We start from the raw sequence: 27,281 nt of genomic DNA, 5'->3' as shown, positions 1-27,281 counted from the left end.
GTTAAGTTCTAAGCTGAGTGTACAAGGCAAGTCCTCCAGCACCCTCTCTGTGAAACTAGTGCTTCATGTCCCTGCTTCAGGTAGCTGACACACACACTCTTTGAGATTTAATTTTCACACATACATACCTGGGAAGGGCTGGCACAGATTACCCACTCTACCAACTTGGCCTAGACTATAAGGTAGATTCACTGCCACTAGTTAGTTACTATAAGGCTCTTAAAAAGGTATCCAGTTATACTGAGTGGTGTTAATATTAATAAAAATGGTAATGTTGACCAAACAGCAAGGCTTTCAGGAGTGGCCATAGTTATCACCAATTAAATATGTGCAAATATTATCAGAACTTAAATATTTTTCTAAAAGGGCCAGCCACAATGAGGAGTTCAAATATATTTAATAATAAATAATAAATGAACATGAAAAAGCTGAATATCTATTTACAGTAAACACCAGAGTTTCAGTCACAGAGTGTATTAAAAAAAAACAGATTAAAAGTTACATACAGTTATAGAAAAAACAATATTAAGCTACTCTTACTATCTATTCCTAATTGACTAAAAGAAACACTGTTTCTACTTACTGAATAGAGCAAGGCAAGACGAGTAAGTGGTCCTTGTTTTCAAATCCAAGACAGAATACAGAATGCTTCTGAGACATCAGTCTCCTCTAATATTAAAACATTATTTCTGTACAGAATGACATCACATGCATCTGGTCATCTGACTTCTGGTTCCCGTGCAACCCTCACTGCTAGAAGCTATCAGGGTTTAGCACCTACGTGTTACCATACACACAGATAGAGCATTGCTCAGATGTAGTGTAGCTACTGGAAGTCATAAAACCATAAAACCATTCCACTCTTCCTACAGGAGCTACAACCGATTCTCTAGTACAGACATAGCATCTATGGCTCCATTCAAAACTGTGGATAACATCTTTATGGATTAACTCATAAGGTAATGTAATTTCAAGAATATTTTTTCCAATGTCATGTGGATTAATCTCTTCTCTCCCAGTATATGCTGTTACAATGTATACATTTAAACAGTTACAATAATACATGTACATTTCTTTTCCTTCTAGCAGGGCACACTGCTGATACATTTTAACACAAGCAAACCTCACAAATACATTTTCAGCACAAGCATCTGTACAAATCATTTTGATATACAAATGATATATAATTATTTACAAAATTCCAACTAGATGTGCCGGCATATGTTACACATCCACCACCCTACTTCTCCTGGCATGGCTGGCAGTACCTCCTATCATCATAATCTCCATCCCTCAACACCAGTATCTTCTTCAAGTCCAATGTACTCCTGATTCCTCTCATCATCCCCTGTGCATTTTTCCTGTCACTCATGCATTCCCCTTTGGAAAAGTGGAAAAGGTTTCACTGCAATGAGTGATATGGAGTAAAGGAACAAAGTCCCCTGATTCACCTTACTTGTGGCTAACTCTAATGCTAATCCTATCCCTGATCTCATCCCTACACATTACCTATAAAATAAAAACTTTCTGTAACAATACCACTACACAAGACACTTAGACACACTTCATATACACTATAGCACATGCACAGCATAAAAACTATCCCCTTTAGAGCCCTTTCTGTAACCCCAACACACAAACACTTCTAGATACTCCAATGCCAAGACTTGGATCATTTCCTGCTAGGTTACTATTACAGTACTAGGTTCATTGTTTGTAGTGCATTGAGTGCTTGTGTGGTTAAAATCACCTTCAATGTAGTGTCCTAGTTGAAAAAAAAATGTCCAGAGGCTCATTGTTGTTTCAGTGGCAGTGACAACTGCATGGAATTTGGGGATCTGAGGTTCAATCCCCAGATAAGGGTCAGAGGTTTCCTGTTCTGTTGAGTTTTACACACACACACACACACACACACACACACACACACACACACACACACACACACACACACACACACATGCATGCACACACACACACACACACACACACACACACACACACACACACACACACACACACACACAGACATGACACACTCACAAACACACATATGTATAGCAAGTGCATTTGTTCTTGCTATTTATGTATTCCTAGCTCACTAGAGTCATTGCACAAATACTCCTTTGTCCAATCACTGTCATGTAACTGATTAATTTTGCACCAACACATGTAGTTATGAAGTCTGCTTTTGTTTCAAAATTCTGATTGATGTTTGTTTAAACAACCATAAATCACTTGAAATGTTTTCATGTCAGTTTGTTTGCATTAATATAAGATATCTCCTTAATTTTATTTTACACAATTTATTAATAATATTCATCATGTTTATTTGTTGCAAAAAATGGTTATTAACTTGTCCTTTTAATACAGAAACATTTTTGTATATTGCCAGCTTGACAACTTCTCCTCTTACATAAAATCACTTAATATTGTCCCTTTTTAAATAATAGTTGCATTTGAAATTCTTCCTATATTAATCAGTGCAGTTAGTATAATATTAAGTTCATAGGGTCATAGGTAGGCACTAGTCTATCTGCCTGAAGGCATTTATAAGCCTAGCCAGAATGTGTTGGCTTTCGTCGCCCACTTAGATTAGTTCCCTGTGCCTCTGTCCAGCACAGCCACTGAAGTGATTCCTGGGGTAAACTTTCTGTTTCCCATCCACTCGTCAAGGTTTCTCTTGAAGAGTGTTAGTGAGGAGCTCTGCCTAATGTTGATTGGAATCTTGTTCCAAAGCATGTGAAGTCTCTGGTACAGGAATCTATCCCTCCAGCACGTCCTATTTATTGTTGTGGTGAGGTTTAGATCCCTAGAGCATGTGGCTCAAGGGGATAAGGTTTTCTTTAGGTGGAGCATGTCCATCAATTCTGGGTTGGACATGGCCTTGTATGTCAGGCAGAGATCACCTCTGAGTAGGCGGTATGCAACTGAGTACAGCTGGAGTTTCTTCAGTCGAGCTGCATAGGGAATCTGTTTGAGGCCAGTGATCCTCTTGGTGAGGTACTTCTGTAGTCTTTCCAGCTGTTGCAGGTGTCTTGTAAGGTGCGTCCCAAATGGAGCATTGGACTCTACGATGGGTCTGATGAGTGATGATTAGAGGAGCACAATGACCTCTTTTGATCTGGATGCAAACCCTTTTGTGATCAGGTGGGCCACATAGTAGGATTTTCTAACCACTTTGGCAATGTGATTATCAAAGGAGTGATTACTATCCACTTGGGTCCCCAGATACCTTATTACATTTTCCGTATTTAGGGGACTACCACCTATGTGGTAGTTTGTGGGTATTTTGTTTTTTCCAAAGGGGATGACTATGCACTTTTTGACATTTAGCTTGAGGCCATGATTTTGACACCAGGTATCCGTCTCAGTGAGACCCTTTTGGAGGATGTCTGTGTCAGCCGGAGAGTCAGTTATAGCCCCTAGCTTGCAGTCACCTGCGAACTTGGTCAGCCATAATACTCCTATGCTTGCCTATACCTCTGAGAAGTATATGCCGAACAGGAGGGGTCCTAGGACTGAGCCCTGGGGAATGCCACTTGTAACCGGTTTAGAGTCAGACCTAGCGCCTGCAACTCTCACCATGTGGGTTCTGTCCGTGAGCCAGCTGGCAACACATCTTGTGACATAGGGTTTTATGTTCAGGCTGGTGAGCTTGTCTATAATACCAGAATGGGGAATGGTGTCGAAAGCATTTGCGAGGTCTAGGTAGGCTGTGTGTACCACTTTTCCCTCATCTATAGCCTTGATAACTGTCTCAAAGAAGTCCACCAGGTTTAGGTGGCATGATCTGCCCTTAACAAAGCTGAACTGGGTAGGGTCCAGTGTTTGGAGGTTCCCAGTATCTCTGTTAATGAGTTCCATGATGATGCGCTCCATAGCCTTGCAGACCAAGCTAGTCAGGCTTATAGGGCGATAGTTCCCGGGGTCTGTTGTGGCTCCACCTTTGTGGAGCGGAATAACCATTGCTGTGCACCACTCCATGGGTATGTTTCCTGTGGAGAGGCTGAGTTTGAACAGTATGTTTAGGTGAGGGGTTAGTTCGTCTTTGAGCTCGTGTAGTACACAGCCTTGGACACCGTCCGTTCCCATTGATGCTATGTTTTTGGCTTTGGAGAGGGCTGTTTTAACCTGAGTGTCTGTGATTTCAGGGGCTCTGCATTCTTTTGGTATGGTTATGGGCCCTTTTGGGGGTGAGAGGGGGGGTGAAGTTTTCACTGAACCTGTCTGCCAGGATGTTGTCAATATTGGATGGTTCAGTGTATTTTGTCCCATTCTGCACTAACTCCAAGCATATCTGAACATTGCCACTTAGATTCTTGACATAGCTAAAGAATGCCTTGTGTTTATCTTTGGAGTCTTTGGCAATTTTTCTTTCGAAGCTCGCCTTGGATGATTTGATGAGGGATCGTAGTTTCTTGCTGATACTGATCAGAGATGTCTTCCCTTCTTGGGATTTTACTCTTTTCTGTACTAGTTTCCTCCTTCTATTGTATAGCTTGTTTATGGCAGGGGTCCACCAGACTGGTTTCCTTTTCTTGGAGGAGTGAGTCTTGGTTTTGTTTGGGTTAGCATGAGCCATGCATTCTTGTAGGTACCCATAGAATGCATTAGTAAAGGATTTTGCAGCTTGGACAGCGTTATCCTTTAGCATGGGGGCTTTGAAACTTTCCACCTCAGTCTTAAGTAACGTGAAGTTTGCTTTTGAAAAGTTTTTCATGGTGGTTTCCTTATCCGAGGGTGGGGGTGGAATGTGGCTATCCAAAGTGATTTGTTTATGGTCAGATCTAACCAGTGAGGGGTTGACCTCCAGTGTGGAACACCGATCGCTCATGTTGGTGATGACCAGGTCCAATATGTTGTTACCTCTGGTGGGAGTGTTGACCAGTTGATCCAGGGCATTTGAGTTTATAAATTCTATGAAATGTTGGGCAAGGGAGTTAGTACTTGAGTAGTTCTCCCAGTTAATGTGTGAGTAATTGAAATCACCCAATATTAGGATGTTTGGTAAGACCTTTATGTTTCCCAGTGTTTCCAGAAATGTGGAATGGGGGTCCTGGGACATGGTGAGTGATCTGTAGCAAGCTACAATTTGAATTGCAGTTTTGCCTGTTGTTAGTTGCACGTGGATGATCTCTGAAGCATCGTGCTGTGCCACTAACCTGGAGGTGTGGGTATCCTTGATGAATATGGGTATGCCCCCGCCTTTTGTATTTCTCAAGTGCATGCATTTTGAGGTTTAGACTTCTGGCATTGAATAGCACTACCCTCAGTTTTTTGTTACTTGTGCTATTTATGGCGGTGGGTTTGCCTTTTGAGCCTTGCCTAAAAAAGGCACCATAGGGGTGGCAAGAGCCTTGGCCAGTATCCGAAAGCCTAAGGGTGACAGGTGCAAGCCGTCTCTAGTGAAGCAGTGTGGTTTGTCAAGCATGTCATCCCAGGTGGACAGACACCAGATCCCCTTTGAATGACACCAGAAACTTAGCCAATTGTTGAAATTGATAATTTTTTATTTATATAGTGGTATCATTCTTGGTGAGGGCAGGATGCTACTCAGGGTCAGGGTCTATTAAGTCACCTTGATAGAGAAATGTTTTGGTTATTTTTGAAATGTCTGTATAAACTACAGCCCAAAGACTTTACTGTTATCTTTAAAACTAGTTGTTTGTACTCCAAAAATGGCATTACATATGTCTCTTTGCAAGTGCTTCTGAAAGCATTTCTTTTGTTATGCATAGTCCCTCTCTTCTTTGTTATTACTGTACTCATGCAACCACATACTCTGTTACCTTGGTTCTCATACAGTTTTTAAGGCTTTCTTCTTACCCGCTTTACTGTACATTCTTTTTCAGCTCATTCAGCTGATTCCCTTCTGAAATTAAACATGCTTTTGAATGCATGAGTACCTTTATCTTCTGTTTGCTCTGGATTTCTACTACACAACATTACAGAGCTGTTGCATAAAAAAAGTTGACATACATCCTTTATTTACTGCTCATGAAGTACTCACAATGATACTCTTTTGGAGAAGCACATGCGCTTCTGCATGCATATACTACTTTTAATGCATCCTGGCTTCTGATTCATTAAATTACGTGGCCTTCATAAGTCGATTTTTATTTATTTCTGAAACATATATACTTACAAATATACCAAGTAAGTGCAATATTTATTTATTATTTCCATACTCAGTAGGCATTTCTATTTGCAGTGTACTTTGTATTACTTTAAACAGAGTAGTTAATTTAACTCAGGGGAGGGTATTCTTTTCATATATGAGTGTTGGTAAATGTTTATCGCTTTCTTGCCTGTATTGGGGTAGTATTGTATGTGTTAGTTATGTTTATTCCTCTACTTGTATGTGTTGTTTCACTTTCCTTTCTAATCTCAAGAATTGAGCTGAGTCGCGAAATGTCATTTAGGCTACATGTGTGTAGTTCTAAATGAGAATAAAGTTTACTTTGACTTTAACTTTTGACTTTAAGTTGTCAACTGTCATTCATCTTCTGTAAGTCTAAAACAATTAAAAGAAAAGGATACACAACTTACTTGCAAACAAAAATCAAATCTTAATGGATCATTCTTTCTGCAGGCAATTATAGATTTACAGTCATTAGCCTCTTCCGATATGAAAGTTTTCCCTTACCATTTATCTTACTGATGATTCTCTTCTGAGCCTTTTCAGTTCATGTCTGATGATTGTCTTCAGTAGATCCCACATCCATCCAGTATCCATGCTCTAGCTCTCCCCTTGTAAGATTTCCATTAAAACCCACATTTCTCTGGACTTCAAAGTACAGCTTCCTTTTCTTGAGCCATCCATGTACATTTTATTGATACATGTAACAAATGTTCAACTTCAGTCTGCTGTACTGCCCAAATCATTACATATTTCATCTTCTATCTTCACATCTTCCAGTATGTGCCCCAAATAGTTATTCTTCTATCCTGTGTTGGAAACTAGTTTATTCACTTTTAAATATATCCTATTGTTTATGAACCGTTTATATGTAGTATAAAAAGAAGCATATAACACAGGATATCCATATCCTATGGTGTTTCTAAAATGATTATAAAAGTGATGTGTTTTTTAAGTGATACTCCGAAATTTAATCTCTTTTCATTTAAACTATAAACAACATAACCCCCAGAACTGGCTTCAGAGGCAATACCTTTCCAGATAATAACTGCAGCCATAGTCTTATCCTCTTTTTATTTTTCAGATCCCCTCTGTCTACTAGCATGATATCCATGATGCTAAATACTGTAGATCTATATCTTCTGTAATTTAGATATTAATTACCAATGGTTCACCATATCAAGCACCTTACATTGATGGCAGTGAGCTGCACTCACTAATATGACAATATGCTCCTTGTTTATAGTATTAATACATCAACTATCAGTAGTAACTATTGCTTTTTCTGTCCTATAAGCATGTTAAAAGACATCTGTATGTCTCCACTTAAGTACCTTTGTATACAGTAATTCTATAGACTCTATTTTACATGACTTAGCTATGGTGCTGAGTAAATAAATAAGTCTGTAAAGATATGGACACAGCTTTTTCCATCCCTGTAAAATTTCTCTTCTTTTTTCACATTATTGAAATACATTTTCTTCAGGAGGTGTAATACTGATCTTTCCAGCTGCTTTAACTTGTTATTTAAGCCCTCCCTTCCCAGATTGCTACTACTGTGAAAATTATGTGAAGAGTTTCCCTTTTTATTTTAAGGAGATCATCACCGATAGCTTTATAATCCCTTTCATTTCATATCCGCTATTATCAGTCAGGAGTTTGAAGTGCCTTGTGAAAACTTATGTTGTATCATGTGTCTATAGATTTTGTCCTTCTTTTCAGACCTCTAAACTGTCCCTATTTTGAAGGAATGCTACTATTTCAGGACTGTTTTACCCCTGTATATGATGTCCACATTTATAGACGCATCTCCTTATTTTCAGGATTTCTTTACCCCTTCACACAGTTTACTGAATCCCCTTATCAAATGATGTTTGAAGCTGTCTAGTACACAGAAAAAACACACTACATGACCAACATGCTAGAGGCAATGATAATTTAAAGAAACAGGATGCACATCTTACATCTCCCTCTTTCTGAAGCAAAAATAAATAACCTTCTGTAGTAGAATGCTGCATTACAGTTCATTAAAGTTTACAGATTTTACCGTCTCTGATAATGTGCTTGCATTTTTTGTCATTTTTCTCACTTTCAGTTTTTAAATATGTTTCAGAGTAGTATCCAACATTCCCACAGGAAGAGTTATATGCTATTTAATATTCAAATGTTATACTAATTAAATGCCCAGATTTTTAGCTGAATATTCCAACTCTTAATGGGCATTTGTTCCTCTTTCCAATGTTTGCAGTTTGAAATGTCTGCTTCTTTTCTAAACAGTTTGTAATACAGAAGCCCTACCAAATGCTGTTGTATTATGTTTAAAATATGATTTCCTTCCCTCTCTTTTGTTAAATATAATGCCTCCAACACATTTTTATATTTTCTTTCTAAATTGTTTTATTCTAATCCCATTGAAGTTCTTTTACTGTGTCCCCTACAACTAGTCCCTAGGAGCCTTTAGTGTTCTTAAGTTATATTGTAATTCCATTTAGGAAGACAAAGATAACACTCCTTCAATTTCTGTTTTGTCTCTCTACTTTAATCTCTTTCCTGTATTGTTTATTCCTACCATCAATTTTCATGTACTCCTTCGTCTTTCCCATTTCTTTCCCACTTATGTTTTAAGTCTTCCTTTACCTTATCTAAATGGAGTTCATGTCTCTAAAATACTACTAATACTACTGCTGTATCTCACTTAATTTTCCTTAAGCCATATAACAGTTTAATTCTCCCTTCTAATTGTAAATGGTCGCATTTATTAAAGGTGCTTCATATCCTATTATTACTCATGCTTTACTTGCATCCACAAATCCTACCATCTCTGTTGAGGAGCACTACTTCATCCAAGTCTTGATTGGGATGAGATTAGGAGTAACGTTTAGCACATACAGGTTTCATCCCACAGAAAGATGATTAAAGCCATTTGCCAATAATATTTCCATATTTTTTTCTCCTTGCAAATAGAAATTCAGAAGTTTTAATCCCTTCCACGGAGCATTTGGTGATATGCATATTTATACATTAAAAATTAATTTTGCTCATTTTCCAGGTAACCAACAAAGCAACTGGTCTTCAGTCTCTCATTCAGTAATTTTTAGTGATCCTTTAACTGATGTCATATTATAAATAAGGCTACATCTCCTCTCCTGCTCATCTATCAAGCCTAAAACTCATTATTCTTCTGTATCTTTCTATATCCATTCTCCATTCAGCAACATCCATATAAACTTTAGTTAATGCTTCCCATTCTTTCATAACATGTTACCCAGTCCTCCATTTTATAAAAAAAAATTCTTCTGTCGTATACAAGCAACATATTTTCCCTCTTGCAGCTATGAAGAATCCTCTTCATTCATTGCCACTAAATTAGATTTACCCAGTTTCACCAAGTTTGTAAGCTATATCCATAACCAGAATCATACATATCAACTTTTCAGATTTTTGCCTCATTTTTTTTCTTTTTAATTTGATCCTCACAAATTATGTGATTTTCTAACAAATCATTGAGGACTGCAGTCACTAAATAATGACATAAATTTGAGTTTCACACTTCATATCCTTCTGAAAGTGCATGCTAATGCAAAACCAGTTATTCTAGCAACTTTCTGGGTTTATAAGAACAACATTTAAAATCTGTTCCTGATTTTGGGCCTAGTTACCCCATTATTTCGGCATTGTCTAGGATTCTTGTGCTAAGAAGTTAAGAGGTATGACTAGACTGCTTGACTCTGATTATAACAAATGAAACCCAACTTTTTGCCCTGAGTAGAATGATGATTATTCAAATTAAAACAGATCTCTAGGTGTGCATCTTCTTAATTTTGTCATCCTGCAGTGTGCATATCACTCAAAATACCACCCCAGTTTGCATCTTAGTTATTATTGTTCTGAGAAACTGAACAAAGCTAAGCATCACAGTTACATCTTTTATTTACTTTGTAATTTATACTGGCATATATGACCAGCTTGTTCCTTTTCTTAATATTTCCTCTATGAATATAATATAAAAGTTATTCTATTTATGTTCCTGTCCATTTTCAAAATCTGTATGATGACGTCTAGAGCATTTCATAAAGCTGTTAAACATGTCATCATAGCCTTTTTTTTCTCTGAGATTTACATCACTCTCTTTTCACTGAATTTCCTAAGTACTAAGTGTTCTATACAGTCTCCACATTTCAAAGGTCTTTCCCAGATAAATCATATTAATTACTATTTATTTGCCTGGCCTATAGCATGTGTGCCTTCTGTTCTTCCTGCTAATTCTATCTGTGTTGTTTCTTCACTCTTAACCTTCCTTTACATCCATCTTCTTTTTCCTTCTCTCCACACTTTCTTCTTCTACAATCTTGTTATTCTTAGTTTCTTTTTCTCCAGCAACTTAAACTTCCTGTCCAAGAAACAGTGTTTTGTTTTCATTTGTAAATTATTCATTTCCATCCCCTATAATTCCTTATTATTTCATATTTATTACTCTCATTGTCATGTTCTTTCTCCTCTTCTTTCTCTATGAGGTAGTACTGACTCTCTACCCTTTAAATGTATCTGCCTTCCCCTCTCCTTTATATGAAAATTATTGCTTTTCAGATTTTCTGATATCTCAAGTAGTTCACTTCCAACCTACAATTTGATAAGTTATCTGCCTAAATGGACCTTTATTTACCAAACGTAACACTGATAATGCACATTTTTTTTTTATAAAACCTTCTGTTGTATGTCACTGCCACCTAAATATAAATTACAGGTTCATAGGTTAGTACTTGGCTAATTGACCTTGTGGGCCATTTTAAGCCTAGCCAATTACCCCATGTGAAAACCAAACCCTGCATCTTGTGTCTATAAGGTAAACACCTTAAGTATCATGCCAACCTCCCAATTTAATGCTTTCCCTATTACCAGACTCCTATTCCCAACAGCATTCAATAATCCTACTGGTCTTTCCTGGTCATTAAATCTTTCTTAGAAAATAACAGAATAATACCCATGACCTCATTCTGCATGACCTCATCATGGTACTTTATACAGCTGAGTTATTCATATCACAGTCAGAGGGTCATACCAAAACTGAAATAATTATATGATCTGCATGTGCTGCAGTCCATATTTTACCGCCATTTCATTATCCAAGCTTTTTAAAATTTCCTCAAAAATGTATACAGCTTTTGCTTCAGTTCATAGCTTAGTTTTGTTAGTTCTATTTCCAATAACCAGTTAGCTTAAGGAACTCAAAGTGTGCTCAGCAGTGAGTGAGCTATGTACCTGCTTTAACTGCCTCTTTGTCTGCTATTTTCAGGATTCTGCAAATTTCCTCAGTATGTCCCTTATCTCTAGCTTACCTTTCTTTGCATACTTTCCATTTTTGTATTCTTTTTCTTGTATGGAGCAGAAATTGATACTGCATGTTCTAAATTGTTTTGTTTTTTGATCAGTCTTAGCATGACCAATAGTTTTTTTGTTTTGTTTTGTTTTTTTTTTTTTGTTTGTTTTTTTACAGAATGAATTTATTACCAGTTAGAATTTTAAAATCTTTATATATTTGTGTGGCTTATGTTGCCTGATTTCTCATTCTATATTTTGTTTCAGTAGTTTTCTTTCCAAATGCAATGTTATAATATCATCCATACCAAGTGGAAAGTGTTTTGTTCAACACACAAATGAAGTTTGTTTAATTCTGCCTGAATATTTTCCATGGCTTCTGTATTGCTGACACTTTTTACACCATCTATGTCGTCTTTACCTATCAAATTATCACATCTGACTCTGTACGAATGAACAGACTGAACAAAAAGGGCCTAACACACATATTCCTGGGATACCCCTTCTTCTATCTCATTTGATGGGCACCCATATTATTTTGAATATTTATTGTTCATATTCAGTTACACACTGACATTCTTCAGTCCATTTAATATTATTATTATTGTTGATATTCTAAGACATTTATTAATTTTAAGATCAATATGTTATAATTTACATTGTCACAACCATTATAAATGCCTAGATGTACATTATATTTGCAACTTTTTAGAAATTCTGAGCTCTAGTACACTAACAAGTTTCTTATTTTTCACACATGCCCATCCTGAGTGATTCAGTGATATAGACATAACACTTCAAATATCTTTTTTCTGTTCAACTCAAATTAAGTACCATAATTTTATTCAGTTTCTCCACCATCTTTGTCTTGAAGTGTTCTGCAATATGGCCTAAATCCTTTAATAGTCCAGTAAAAAGGGAATATAACAATCAAAGTAGTTTACTGTTAATTAAAACAATGCCTGAATATTCTGTTTTAATTCAGTACCAAGATATTTATTAGTGCTTCACTTAGAGTATAAGTGAAGCACCAATAAATACCTTGGTACTGAATGTCTTTGTCTCTGCCTCTGACTGTCTGTCTGCCTCTATCCCCTTCTCCTCTCTCTCATTCTCTCTCTCTGTCTCCAAAATAAATAAAGTTTAAAACCAAAAGGGCTGTTAAACCACCTCCTAATGTCAAAAATGTCCAAAGGCATTCCAAAATGTAATACAATAATTATTTATTTTTTAGGCTGCTCAGAGCCCTATAACATTACAGTTTTCCTCTTTGTTTTATCTTTATATAACAAATCCATATCCTTCATGATTCCTACTTAATTTCTTCTCAAGTTGCAGTCCAATTGCATATATACAGAATAGGGTCATGACTTGGGTTCCTCCAAATATCCAAAGTTTACTTAAAACTGTTTATTTTTGTGCAGAAATGATAATCTTATCAGTTTTCCACTTGGTCCTCAATATTTCAGTAGACATTTTTGTCCAAAATTTCTCTACCCAGTAGCATTTGCTTGTTATGATCTTCTACTGTGTAAATTATAAGCAACAAACAAACTTGCTTCTCTGGTTAACAATGTACAATTATTCATCTCCTTCCTCCATGGAATATCCCACTTTTAGCCTATATGACCAGTAATCAGTGTGCTCACCCTTCAGCTCTTATCCACTCAATCACAAATATAAGAACACATAAGAGACATAAAGACGTGTCTTTTCATGTTCATATATTCTTGTCTTCACATGTTCAAATAGTCATTGCCTACAAACCACTTCTCATATGTCAGCCTGTTTTAAAAACAAACTCTTTGCCATACAGCCTAGTCATTTTTTAGTAAAATGATTGTCCATGAGTATAATTTGCTATCAATGCTTATAAGAGAAGAACCCAACAGAGATCATTTTAAAGTATCTCTAGGCAACGTTTCTCTAAATCTAGTTCTGCACCTGTATATTTGGTGTTACATAAATCCTCCTGACACTTCTTTTTCCAGCTTTGTCTTACCAGTTCAACAGTACATATCGCCAGAGGGTCAAAATGGTCTGGCATCATCATTTATGTTTGTCTTAATGAAGACATATTTTCTTATCAATAAATCTACAGTGAATATTTCTTTTTCATTAAGTTTTGCAGTTCAGCTCTAGCAGTTCAGCTCTGTCATATGTCTTAAACACCATGTCTTTTTAGAATGATCATTATATCACAGGACCTTAGTAAAGGCATCACACTATATTTTGCACAAACCACAATCTAAGTAGACAGTCAATTTCTTCTACATCTGTTACTTTATAAATAGTATGGTTATATCAGCATATTAATGATATCCCTTGCTTAAGTGGCACAACTCAGCAATGCCTGTATACATAGTCTATCTCATTGCATGTTACAATCCTTAATTATATAACACAGTATTATATTATCATACTCTATGTACTGTATGTGGACCTTCACATTTGTACATTCTGTTAATTAAGACTTTTTTCTGTGTTCATTCATCTACTTTTAGTCCTATATTGGCTGTATTAATTTTACAGAAAAGACATTCTGATAATGGAGATTGACTTCCAAGACCATCTCTGAAAATAGGCCCTATCCAAATGAGCAAGCAAGTCAACAATATACCAATCAGCCAAGCAATCAAACACTAAATTGATGGATGCATGGATAAATAGCAGTTGTACAGTAAATGGCAGCAAACATGCACAAAGACACTGTCATCTTTATCCTGTTCCTCATACCTTGGGTATTTCCTTTATGGAAAACAGTATACACTGAGATTCTCAGCATAACATCCTATTAAATCTGTTTCCTGTGTGGCCACCAGCTATTCACTAATAATAGCCTAAACTTCCAGTGTAATGTAACAGAGGAAGAGTTTCTTACACTGGAATTAAAACCAGGGTTTGTGGTTCCAACACAGTATGCTATCCACTTGAGCTATACTGAAAGCTAATTATTCTGGTCAAAAGATAGCTGTGATATACATCTATACTACATTATATAACCATAAATGAGGTCTAAAACTATGATACGGAAAAGCAAAGCTGTGTTGTATTTTGTATGTATATATATATATATATATATATATATATATATATATATATATATATATATATATATATATATATACACACACACACACACACTGACATACTGGCCTACAATTTTCAGTTATGTAAAAGTATCTGAGATCAGTATGGCAAGGATTCAAAAAACTTTGAGGCAGCGAATTGGGACCTTGCCACTGAGAATGAGTCATTCATTGGCTCAATCCACAGAACATGCCACATCTCCAAATATGCACAAGGACTTACAACGAGGCTGCCCATGTGCAAGCCTGCTATTTCACTGCAGTACAAATATAGCAACCACAAGCTTGCACCACTTCCTCCTGCACTGCATAGCTCTTACCACAAAGAATAATGCCACACAGTGGATACAGAATGCAGTTCAAAAACATATACTGCAAATGAATCACATTATTTATTCATCTATTACTCAGCAATGTACAAATCTCCCCAGAGATGCTGACCTGCCATGATTGGGTACAATGACCAAAAAACATACTACCCAGATGCTAAGAGAACTGCTAAATAAAGGTAGTCGCTAGAACTTTACTAATTTTAGGGTGAACTATCCATAAATTTCTGAGGGTGGAATCATGCCAGCACTGCATTTGGCCAAGGAAGTGACATGCATAGGACATCATGGACAGCTGCTATGAGTGTGTTACCCTCTGGCAGTTTGGCTCCATCCAGAACAACATGGTATTGCTATGGCTGTAGTTCCACATTACAAATGTAGGTCAGTAAGCCATACTGGCTGCAGCTGCTAGTATAACTAGTCCCCTGTTTTGGCACCTGTGGTCCTACAATAGAAAGCTGGAAGAGTAAGCTATATTGGTTGTAGCTGTACTGTTTGTAACAGTAAATACAAATAGTTCTTTGCTTTGGATAATTTAAGTCCTTTCCTATCATCTAAGCATCATTATTGTGTGTGTCATATAAACATATACATCATTGTGGTACTGCATTATGCAGTCATCTTCTGACTGCAAAAGCATTACCTAGTACCTGGTATAGGTGTCCTATCTCTACACACACACACACACACACACACACACACACACACACACACACACACAGACACACACACACACACACACACACACACACACACACACACACACACACATGCACACGCACACACAAGTGCGCGTGGGCACGCATGCAAGCATGTGTTCATACAGACAGATGCACACACACAAACGCATACAAACACACACCGACTCACCATACCTCTCAACTGTTCCGATTTTCACAGAATGTCCAGATTTTTGCTTAATATTTTTGGTCTGTTCCACATAAAATTTGTGGTCTTCTGGCAAATTATTGAGGATTGAGGTCACTAAATAATGACAGATTTGAGTTTCAGATTTCATATCCTTCCAAAAATGTAATGCAAACCTGTTATGCTAGTAACGTCTTACGTTTATAAGAGAAATATATAAAATCTGTCCCTTTTTGTTGGCCTTTGTCCCTTACTATTTTTGGCTTTGTCCAGATTTCTTGAGCTAAGAGTTTCCGAGATATGAGACTCACACAAATACAGTTTTCCATATATTAGGACAACCATTTATATTGTGGTAACCTATCTTTGTACTTTTATACGTGGCCAAGGCACACAACCTCTTCTCTATCAATTTCTATTCATCAAAAGATTCCACAGAACCAAAACCAAAAACCGATAAATCCAAACCCAGCAAGAAGACAACCACGTCCAAATGAGCCACCACACTTTATTCACGTTTAGTGCTTTCTTCTCCACTGCAGAGACTTCATCAGTACAATTTTACATTCAACACCCAGCCATTTATATACCCACCCCCAATTATTCAATCCACCTTTTATTTAGTTTAAAAGCAATACCTACACCAAAGTACAAAACATTGAAAAATGTTATTTTTCATTTGATAATTGCATTAGTCATTAAAAATCTAAAATGGTCTACTTAAAAATTATTGCAATTGTTTGTTAAGGTAAACTCCTAAACTACTAATACTAAAACCAAAATACAAACTCTAAAATTTGCTTAAAAATAACTTTTTACATTAACCCAAGATGTGATCAAGTTTTAAAATACTAGCAATACTTGTAATTTCATTTATACCTGGATACTGGGAGGCATTTAAATACAATTGCCACCTCAGTTCCAGTACATCCAAATGAACATCTAAAATACATCCCTGCTCATCCTTGAATAATTGTTGAACAACTAGAAATTTAAAATGATGGCCTTGATGTCCCTTTACATGCCTGTAAAGGAGTTTACCTTAAACAATTGCATACATTTTTAAGTAGAGCATTTTAGATTTTGAAATGACTAATGCAATTATCAAATGAAAAATACATTTTTTTAATGTTTTGTACTTTGGTGTAGGTATTGCTTTTAAACTAAATAAAAGGTAGATTGAATAATTAGGGGTGGGTATATAAATGGCTGGATGTTGAGTGTAAAATTGTTCTGATGAAGTCTCTGTAGTGGAGAAGAAAGCGCTAAATGTGAATAAAGTGTGGTGGCTCATTTGGACGTGGTTGTCTTCTTGCTGGCTTTGGATTTATTCGTTAAAAGGTTTGCAGCAGCATACACCTTCAGCTGGGGGACGATCAGGAGCAAAGATATTGACATATTGAGAAGGCTTGCCTGCTTTTTAATTTGCATTCTTCCTAAAGCAAACATTTTCTAATAACTGCTAATATCTTTCAGTGTATTGCAGATGCAGAAATGTGATGCCCTGATCATGGATAAGTTTAGAATCTGGCCTTGTGAATGCACACTTGTGCCTTAGTTTGTCCTTTAGGTGTATAGCTATGCACTGTCAAAACTGTCAAACCAAGTAATATCTAGTTTTCACTCGCCTGGAAAATATTTTGCTCACATCATGCCTATTACTAGCAATATTTCATGATGGAGATAAAATGTTCTGAGGATGTATTGTTATCTTTATTAAATGACATTTTTAATATATGAATGACAATGAACATTTCAAACTTCCTAGAGTTTTACCCCCCCCCCAATATCTGATGGAAACTTTTAAGATGTGCCATGAAATGTTACTTAGTATTGTTGAAACTGCACTGTTTCAAATAGTGTTTGGTGGTGCCATGTTTTTGTCAGATTGTTTCTAGTTAGTGTGTGAGAAAAGCTTGATGTGAGAAAAGCTTGAACATTCAGACTTTTTAAATAGAACAGTGAAGTTAGCTAATCAGACTATGCTGATCAGTTCCTCAAATCATATTGTAACAGCAGCAATAATGCACATAACTGTAATTTACCTAAACTTTCTCAAAGGAACTTGCGTGAAGTATCAACTATTTGAATGAGCAGTGTCTAAACGTGGTTTCTCTGACTACTGAAATGCTGTCAATAAATCCGCTGTGACACACAGCTGTTTAGGCATTGCATGAGACATAAAGCAGCCCATGCCTTATTTATTTGATGTATTTGATGTATTCTGAGACTAGGGCTCTTTCACATGAAAAAATAAAGCTGGGGATAGTGACTGCACCTGTTTTTCATTCTGCATTTTTTTCTGAAGATATTAGTTTAATTATATGAATTTGTTAGAGGTGTCTCTCTAAGCCAAACACTGTTTGATAAGATCCAAGGTGAAAGCACCTGAAGAAAAGTATATAATGTATTTATTTTATTTTATATTTGTTGACTGGGATAGTCCGACTGGATACATGTCCATTTTTAGCGGAGGCCCGGGGAGAAAAGCTCCAAGGTCACCAAAATTAAATTAAAATGCAGTATATACAGTAGTTAAGCAAGCAATAAGGTTTTTTCCTATAAGCCTCAGGTGTTAGCTTAAATAATTCTAGCAAAGAATTCTTTACAACATTATAATTTAAAAAGTCAACATCAGACAGTTTGGAAGTACATTTACAGCTTTACCATGGAGTAAGGGGGTCAGGAACCGTACCCAGAGCCTTTAGTCAACATTATAGTGTTTACATACCCTCTCAAACATATGAATGAAACTATCAAAATTATCCCCCTCTGTAAATTGAGGAAGAAAGTTACTAACCTTTTGTGATTCTGGAGTCCAGTAACTCCCTTCCCCATTACCTCCATGACTCTGACGAAGAGTCAGCATCTCCTTTTCATGTTACCTCTGCCTCTACTTCTCCTCAGCTTCCAGGCATAGCAGTTTCTCATTCTCCTCAGCCTGCAGACATCACAGTTTCTCATTTTCCTCATACTCTAGATGCCTCAGTCTCTCCGCTGCTTCTATTTCCAAATGCTTGACCTCCAACTCTAGTCTCTTCAGCTCCAGACAGATTTTTAAGTCCTCTGTAGAAATGTTGAGCTGTCCATTCTCTTCATGTTGTACATCTCCATGGCCAGTCTGATTGTCCTCCTGGTTGCTAGTCTCAGATGCAGCTGTAACTAAAGCTGCAATCATGTCTGCTTTAGTCAGGTTTCTATGCACCAGTCCTTTAGCCTGGCACATCTCAGCCAACTGGCTAGTTGTCAGCTTGCCATACTCTTCTGCTGACATGCTTGCCTGCCCTCTCTGACTAAGCTAACAAAAGAAATAAAACAATTGTGATCTGAACTCTGAATGTTCACTGAATGGTTGATTTACAGCGCAAAAACACATTCAGTGATCACTTTACACAAGCTACAGGGATTCACTATTCACACCACTACAAGCCAGTTAATATGTGATGTGGCTAACTCACCACTATCAACCAATTAATATCTGATGTGGATATCCCACCATTGCCAAAAAATTAATATGTGACGCCCATGCACTGGCCCAGTAATCAAGGAGCCTCAAGCCTCACCACTAGCAACATTGAGGGGTGTTCACATTGGGAAGATAACAAGTACACACAGTCAAGTACAATTTCCCTTAAGAGCACACAGAGATCACAGTTAGTCCGGGGCTGTTTTTTGTCTCTCTCTTCAGATTCCCAATAAGACTCCGCACTGGCACAGCTATAGGGTTCATATCTCAGCCAAGTAGTCAAGCCAAAACCTCCAGTACCCTCTCTGTCCAACCAGTGCCTCATGTCCCTGCCCAGGTAGCTGACACACACACACACACTTTGAGATTTAGTTTATATACAAACACACAGACACTCCTAGGGAAGGCTGGCATAGGTTCACTAACTATGCCCCCCTCTGCCCAGGCTATAAGGTAGTAATCCACTGCCACCAACTACTTTTATCAGCTACTATAAAGGCCCTTACCAAAGGGTGTCCAATTCCACAGTATAATATTACTGTTATCCAAATAGTAAGTGTAACCCAGGGCTATGGCTATTGAAGTGGCTTATACAGCATCACCAAATACATGCAAGTACTCTAAGAGCTTAAATTATCTCTACACAAAGCAGCCACAGTTGAAAGGTATAAAATATTTAATAATAAATAAAAACACAAGACAATACTCATTAATTCAACACAGTGATAATAGAGAGTTCAGAAATCACAGGAAAATACTTTAAAACAATATTGTAGGACAGTCTGACATAAATACAGAAAACAGATAGACTAATCTGGCTATATTCCTATCTATCTCTAAGAGAAATACTAAGATCTGAATAACTTTACTTAGAGAGCAAGGCACAGTGCTGGTGAGTTGTTAACAGGTCTGAAGACAAATACAAAATGCCATTCTTACTTTCTGAGATAGCCCTTAAATTGATAATGCACATTACTGCTGAGCCATTTCAGATTATGTCAATCTTGTCACCTCTGCTGACGTTTCCCAGGCTCACAGAACTCAAAATATTAACATTTGTTTTTATCTGCACCTGCCAGGAAGCCACAGCAATAAAAGACACTTTACATGTGAAACCTAGTAATTATCTATTCTTAAGACAATAGAAAGAATTTCTGGCTGCAGACATCCTGTCTCTGAGCTTCAGATCATACACAATCATAAATTCTTTACTTATCAGCTGTCTTCCACCAGGGTGCACTGTGGTTACATTTTTGAAGCTTAACACAAAACACAGTTTTCTTACATTTGTGAAACCAGCCTGTGGATCATATTAATATTTACAATGGCATATAATTATTTACAAAATTCTATCTGGCTGGGCTGGCAGCCCCTCAGTTTTTCAAAAGTTATAATTAGAGTTAGTAGTCTGTTACACTAAAAAGTAATGAAGTAAAGGAAAAAAAAAGAAATAAGGCTTTGGGCTTTGGGTGTTCCACTGTGAGAAGAGCTGCAATACTCTTTGCAGTCAGGATTGGTTTTAGGTGGACCTGCTACAGAGTCTTTGTGGACTTCTGCATGGTACACAGTGCATCAGGATATAGGATGCAGAATAGGTCAGCCTTGTTTGTGCAGCATATACATTTGATAAGGAATACACAAGCTGTCATTCACAAGGGAACATGGTTTTTAATAATGAGGACATTGTAAGAAGAGGAAAGGGGAATCAGAGGAGGGCTTACTTAAAATAGGACAAAAGAGGTGTGGTAAAGGAAGTATGCAGAAAAAGAAAGGAAGTAGAAGGTGAGCAGTAACATGATCACATTAATTAGTTTCAGCAAAGCTATACATCATATTAAATAAAAATGTAGAGCTATACAACAGTGATTAGAGAAATTTAAGGGAATCCAGAACTTTTGAAATGTTGTATTGCCATGCTGGTTTCTTTTTATTAGTGGGCAGTTACATATTATATGGGACCTCTACTAACAGACAGGCTTCAGGGCTGAAGTAAATGATATGCCATGTTCTAGAAGATTGCACTGCAACTTGTTTATTCTATTTTTATTAGTTATGCTTTGTAAGAAGTCCATTTGTAAAGCTGTTGCAGCTTGTAATACAGTTTGCTAATGTATAACATATTTTTATGAAATTCTAGAATACCTTTACAATTTATGGTGGCAGTCTTATTGTATATGTAGTATTCAAAACTATGAAACTAGTAATAATATAAAAAAGTCATTAATTGTCCGTGTGTGTAGGCATGCATATCATAAGCATGTGTTTATGTGCATGTGTGGCATTGTCAGATAGACTGGCATCCCATCCAGAATTAGTCTCTACCGTCTGTCTAATTTTCTGGAAACTGGAATAAGCACTGGTTCTTGCATGAAGCTGAACTATAAACTGGATAAAAGAAGAATTAATAAGTGAGTAAATTAGTAGTGGAAGGGGCTTTTGGATTAAGTCAGATTATCACTCAGTTTTAGTAGATTAGCCTTTGCATAGTCTCTGAATACTTCTGGTTTCAGTCTTAAGATGAAAGTGGCTGACCGGAGAGGAGGTTACAATGGGTGGGGAGCAGAGCTGTCTCATATTGGCTAGGACTAAGTGCAGGATTTTATCTCCCCTGATTGCGGTATTGAGTAACTAGTCCAGGGACTTTCTATTTATGAAGTCCAGAAATCTCTAGGTATACATGTGTGAGGATGTCTAAGTCTTCAAGCTGATGTTGGGGTACCTGAAGTCTCCTTGGAGAATTATGTTTGGCTTAATACATAGGGACTCCATAATGGTTAGGTAGGAGATAAGGGTCGACAGAGACACAGAGGTGGGTCCTGTATTTAGCTATGATGTGATAAAGGGTTTTGTTTATAGTAAGCTGGGTGTGAAGGAGTTCCAAGTCATTGTCTTGTCTAATGGGTCTGGAGGTGAGTGAGAGATACCTCCACCTTTAGTACCTACTTCTAATGTGGTGGATCTGTTCAAGGGATAGGCATTGAAACCCTATACTAATGGACTGTTTAATTTATTTATTTATTCATTCATTCATTTATTTAAATTTAACTAGCATAGTGCACTGATCTCCATGGACCTTTTTAAGGCTCAGCTCGGGAGTGCTGTATAGTTAAGTGACTTGCTCTGAGACACACATTTAGGTGATGGAGACTGACGGAATCAAACTCTCCACCACTGGACCACAGGAAACAGCAGTGGGCTTGAACAAGGTCTTTGTGATGATGCATTTATCTACATTTCTAGGGTAAGTATTGTTTGTAGGGTGTGATGTATTTGTAAAATCTCCTAGCACTGACCAGCAATACCTAAATGTTGTCCTGATTCTGTTTAGTTATGTTGGAATTTTTTGAAGACTGACTTTATCTAAAAAAGGCATTATGGGGGGGGAGGTTTTAGCCAATATATACAAGCCTTGGGATGAGAGGTGCAGGCCATCCCTGGCAAAGCAGTTTGGACAGTGTGCCATCTCTTCCCAGACTAATATATATTGTACCCCCGTTAAAATGACACCAGAATCTTTACAAATTGTTGAAGTCAACTATCTTTTGATCTTATTGTGGCATTATTAAATGTGATGGTAGGATTCGGTTCAAGGGTTTTGTTCTTACCTACTTCCAACACACATAGGTTCATAGATTAGTACTAGGCTAACTGCCCTTGTGGGCCATTTTCAGCCTAGCCAATTACCCCATGTGAGAATCAAACCCTGCATCTTATGTTTGTAAGGTAAACACCTTAACCATTATGCCAACCTCCCACCCAGTAGAGATTCATCATGTCTCTTTTCATATAGTCCAAAGAGGTATGTCTCAAGTCATTTGCACACACATGTACAGTGACTGTACTTGTAGTGCAAAGACCTGAGTGTCTGTGTGATGTGGTGAATCTTGGTGCCTGATAAGTAACTGATTGTGACCTTCTCTTTGCAAAGCCTGGTACGTGATACATCAGTGTGTCTCATTATGGGGTCACCTATGCAAAAAATATTGGTATGTGTTATAATTTTCCTTCTGGGCATTTGGACTGAGTCTGTGTGACTCAAAGATGTATGTTTCATGGTGGGTACTACCTACGATGTGTGTTTGTGAGCTTGCTGAGGGTACTTGTTTCTTGAGTTACATTTAGTAGACCTCTGTGATTTAGGTCGGTTACTTCTCAGAGCCTCAGCATATGTAGGCTTACGTGTTTGGTCGAGGTCTTTGAGATTATTTTTTGTGGTGTTGTGTGGTAATGTCATCCTTGATATTTGTAGTGCCTTCATGTGAAATCTTGGCTTCCAATAGCATTGCAAACACACATACATATATACACACAAACAAAACCCATACCTATCAGCTGTCCCTGATTTTACAGAATGTTACTGAATTTCTATCTTGCACTTGCTCTGTCCTTTATAAATCCTTGATGATTATAGTCAGTCAGTAATGCCAGACAGAGTTTCATACTTCTTATTGTTCAGAAAATGCTTTATAATACAAAACTTGTTTTTGTTAGCTTTTTGCATGACTTATGAGTAATTTTTGAAAATTGTCCTTGGGGCTTAGTGCCCCCCCCATCTCAGTCACTGCACTTCTGTATTTATTTTGTTTAAGCTTTGCTCATTAGTCTAGGGGGATTTGAAAAGTCTCGCATCAATAAAAACACACACAGTCATGCACATTCAGACATTCATACATGCGCGTACACACACACACACACACACACACACACACACACACACACACACACTCTCACAGACAGTTCCACACAAATCCAAGCACTCAGTGTACATAAGACACACCATTCGCCCAGTCACACTCATGGACACACTCACCCATTCACCTGAAAACACACATATATCTACTTTGTCTGTCCTATAAGTAACCCTCCTACTGCAACCATCCATGCAGACACATACAGACACACACACACACACACACACACACACACACACACACACACACACACACACACACACACACACACACACACACACACACACTTCCCACCACTACCTGTCTGCTAAACTCCTACAACCTGGTCTCTCCCATTAAAAAGTAATGGATGAACACAACATAACAGCAGACTTCCCAAAGAGATTGTGAGGAACCAGAACGAACCACAGTAGAGACATCCAATGGTAGCATATTTTATGACCCTAAGAGAGTCTCAGAAGTTTACAAGAGGATTGTCCTAGTCTTGGTAAGACCAGAGGTTCCACAAGCTGAAAGCAATGGACAAAACACTGTTGTGGGAGGTCAAGCATGTGACACCATGAACAAGTCACAGCCCCTACAGCAGAAAAGGAGGCAAGTGGTAAGGGGTTGTTGGCCCTTAAATGCAGACAGGTTCTAGTGGGCATCTTGTCAATTATTTCATCATTGCACATTCTGTGCAGATACCACCCAATTTATTGCTGCAGATCTCGACAGGAAGTCTTTTCAAAAGTTTGGGAGTAACTAGGATTAAACTGCTCCACCAAGGGGAACTCAGATCTCTGACAGGGATACCAGTAGAGGATCATGTGACTAATGAGGTATAGGTTGTTCCTATTTACAGACAAGAAGGTGCCATTTATCAGTCAGAGTTAAGGCTTTTACTGTTGTTTTATAATCAAAGCCCAGTTAAAGCCCTCAAATAAATCTTGCAGCAACCTGTCATCAGTAAAGAGTAGAGTGGACTTGCAACTAGATATAATACAAAAAGAAATTCATTTGGGTCAAGTAGCTGACCTAAATTTGCCACATCACCATTTGACAGCTACAAATTGTCATCATTTTGGCTGTTTCCCAAGAAGAAGTCAGAGGAGTTTCATTTCATGCACCATTTACCTTATCCAGGTGGTGAGTTGGTCAATTAGTCCATAGACAAAGTGGAAGTCAAAGTGTAGCACTCATCTCTTGATGATGCAATAGCAAAATTGACAGACAAATGGTACACGTGTATAGCTAAGATGCACATTGAGTCTGCCTATCACCTGTTACAGGTGCACTCGAAGGACTGGCACTGTTAGGGATGAAAGTGGGGAGCAAACACTATTTTATCAAGGTAATGCAGATAGGCTACACAGTGGCCTGTGCTACCTTTGAAAAATTTAGTGCAGCAATTCAATGGACTTAGCAGACTCAGGAAAGACAATTTGCCTGGATGATTTTTTAATCTTGGGCCCAGACAAGGAGTCCATGCCATGACGGTGTCAATGTTAAGGAAGTATATGAGATGCTAGGGATGTCTTTGATACTGGACAAGGAAGAGAGAGCTAGCTAAGGTCATAAACTTTGCACTTCCTGAACACAAGCTGCATCAGATGAAGGACAGAAATGAGGTGATGAAAGGAAAGAAAAAAATAAGGGTGAGAGAGATCATGGAACTAGTAGGCTTGATCAGGCTTGCTTGTTGCACAGTCATTCCTGGCCATACATTCAGCAGATCATTGTCTAAGCTGTTACAAAGAGGTAAACAGAAGCATCATAGAGTTAAGATCACAAAAGAGTTGAGAGCAGATTTACAGGTCTGCTAAGAATTGTTGAAGTATTTCAATGGCATCTCATACTAGCAGAAGAAAGGGACTAGCAGCATGGAGCTTGAGTAATGCACAGCTGTGGCTGTATCGATTGAGATGGGAATTTTTTTTCAAAGGGAGATGGTTTGCAGCTTCCTGGCTGGCTGCTTTGGAGAAAGAATTGAAGAAAGACCTACTCCTTTTTGAAGATTATTTGCCCTTTGGATAGCCTTGGTCATATAGAAGAAAGAGTTCAGAAACAAAAGGATTAGGATCCACATAGACAACCATGTAGTGATGCCGGTCTTGTCTATGAGGTACACTAGGACAGACAGAGTATAATGGGAAATTAGGAGATTCACAAGGGAACACATACTTGCCATAGTCCGAAATGTTAGAATATAATAATAGGAAAGCAGGAGAGGGAGTCATGGGTCCTTATAACCAAGGCAGTATATAGAGCACTGCAGCTGTTCATGCTTTCATGAAGAACTTATCAGACAATGAAAGAAGATGATGGACATGCTTGACACAAAGGTTTTTAACACACATGTGGGAATGTGAGGATGTGGTGACAGCATCCAGAGAACACTTCTTGGCTATCAGGTGGATTCTGAAAGGAGCTGATTTCCCTGATATGACAAAAGATTGGGTCATGGCCAGGATCCTTAAAGTTTGTGAAAGAATTAGAGGGAGAAGCTGAGATGTAAGGAACTACTAATTAAATTAATATTACCCTCCTTATTGAAGGGTTTCTGGCCAACCAACCATCAATCGCTACTGCAACATCATGCTATGGGCCAGTCTTTTCCTTATAGAGTATTACAGGACCTTTAGGGTCATCAGCTGATGCAATTGGGCCAATGGCAGGACAGAAAAAGGGCTTAAGGTAGAGGGGGGGGTTAATGGCAGATAGGGTTGGTGTGCAGATCTGGTTTCATTCCTCAAAAACTGATCAGATGGTGGCTGGACAGCAGATGGTTATTATATAACCACCCTCTTCCAGGCATCCATTCAGATAAGGTCTGAAGGGCTAATTTTTCAGACAGAAGAAGATAGGCCAATCACAGGGAGACAGGCAGAGACCATGCTAAAGCATGTTCTAGTTAGCCAAGGGATGGATGCCAAAGGTTACTTCTGCTATGCCTTCAGGAAAGGTAGGGCCACAGACCTGAGGGAAGTGGAAGCCTCAGTCAAAGTCATTAAAAGCACAGGGTGGGGAAGGTCAAGGGCCTTTTTGAAGTATTGTGATAATAAATAAATATATTCAAACACTAACAATCGGAACCTATGTTGTGCAGGGGCAGGCTAAGTGGTATATAAAACAAGCATAAAAATAATGTGTGTGTATTTATATAGACATATTAAAGATATATAAGCAAAATAATATATGTGCATGTGTGCATGTGTGCGTGTGTGCGTGTGTGCGTGTGTGCGTGTGTGCGTGTGTGCGTGCATGCGCGCGCGCGTGTGTGTGTGTGTGTGTGTGTGTGTGTGTGTGTGTGTGTGTGTGTGTGTGTACAGATAGACAGATATACATCCACATAAAAAATTAATACGTGGTACAAAAACATTAAGCAGAATAGTTAGACCT

At 37.8% G+C, this 27,281-nt stretch overlaps 1 protein-coding gene across 1 annotated transcript in view; it reads left to right on the top strand.

Moving 5' to 3' along the window:
* Positions 1-11,654, top strand: part of LOC122814290 (heat-stable enterotoxin receptor-like) — a 194,307-nt gene extending 182,653 nt beyond the window's left edge. The window contains exon 4 of the mRNA XM_044086882.1: positions 11,634-11,654. Coding sequence (XP_043942817.1) covers positions 11,634-11,654 — 21 coding nt within the window. The remainder of the gene's footprint in view (positions 1-11,633) is intronic.
* The last annotated feature ends 15,627 nt before the right edge of the window (positions 11,655-27,281 follow it).

Source organism: Protopterus annectens, chromosome 1.part1 (assembly GCF_019279795.1).
Source record: "Protopterus annectens isolate FY-2018-M chromosome 1.part1, PAN1.0, whole genome shotgun sequence".
Taxonomy (NCBI): Eukaryota; Metazoa; Chordata; order Ceratodontiformes; family Protopteridae; genus Protopterus; species Protopterus annectens.
The sequence above is the reverse complement of the archived record's forward strand: the minus strand, read 5'-3'. Positions and strand labels throughout refer to the sequence as shown.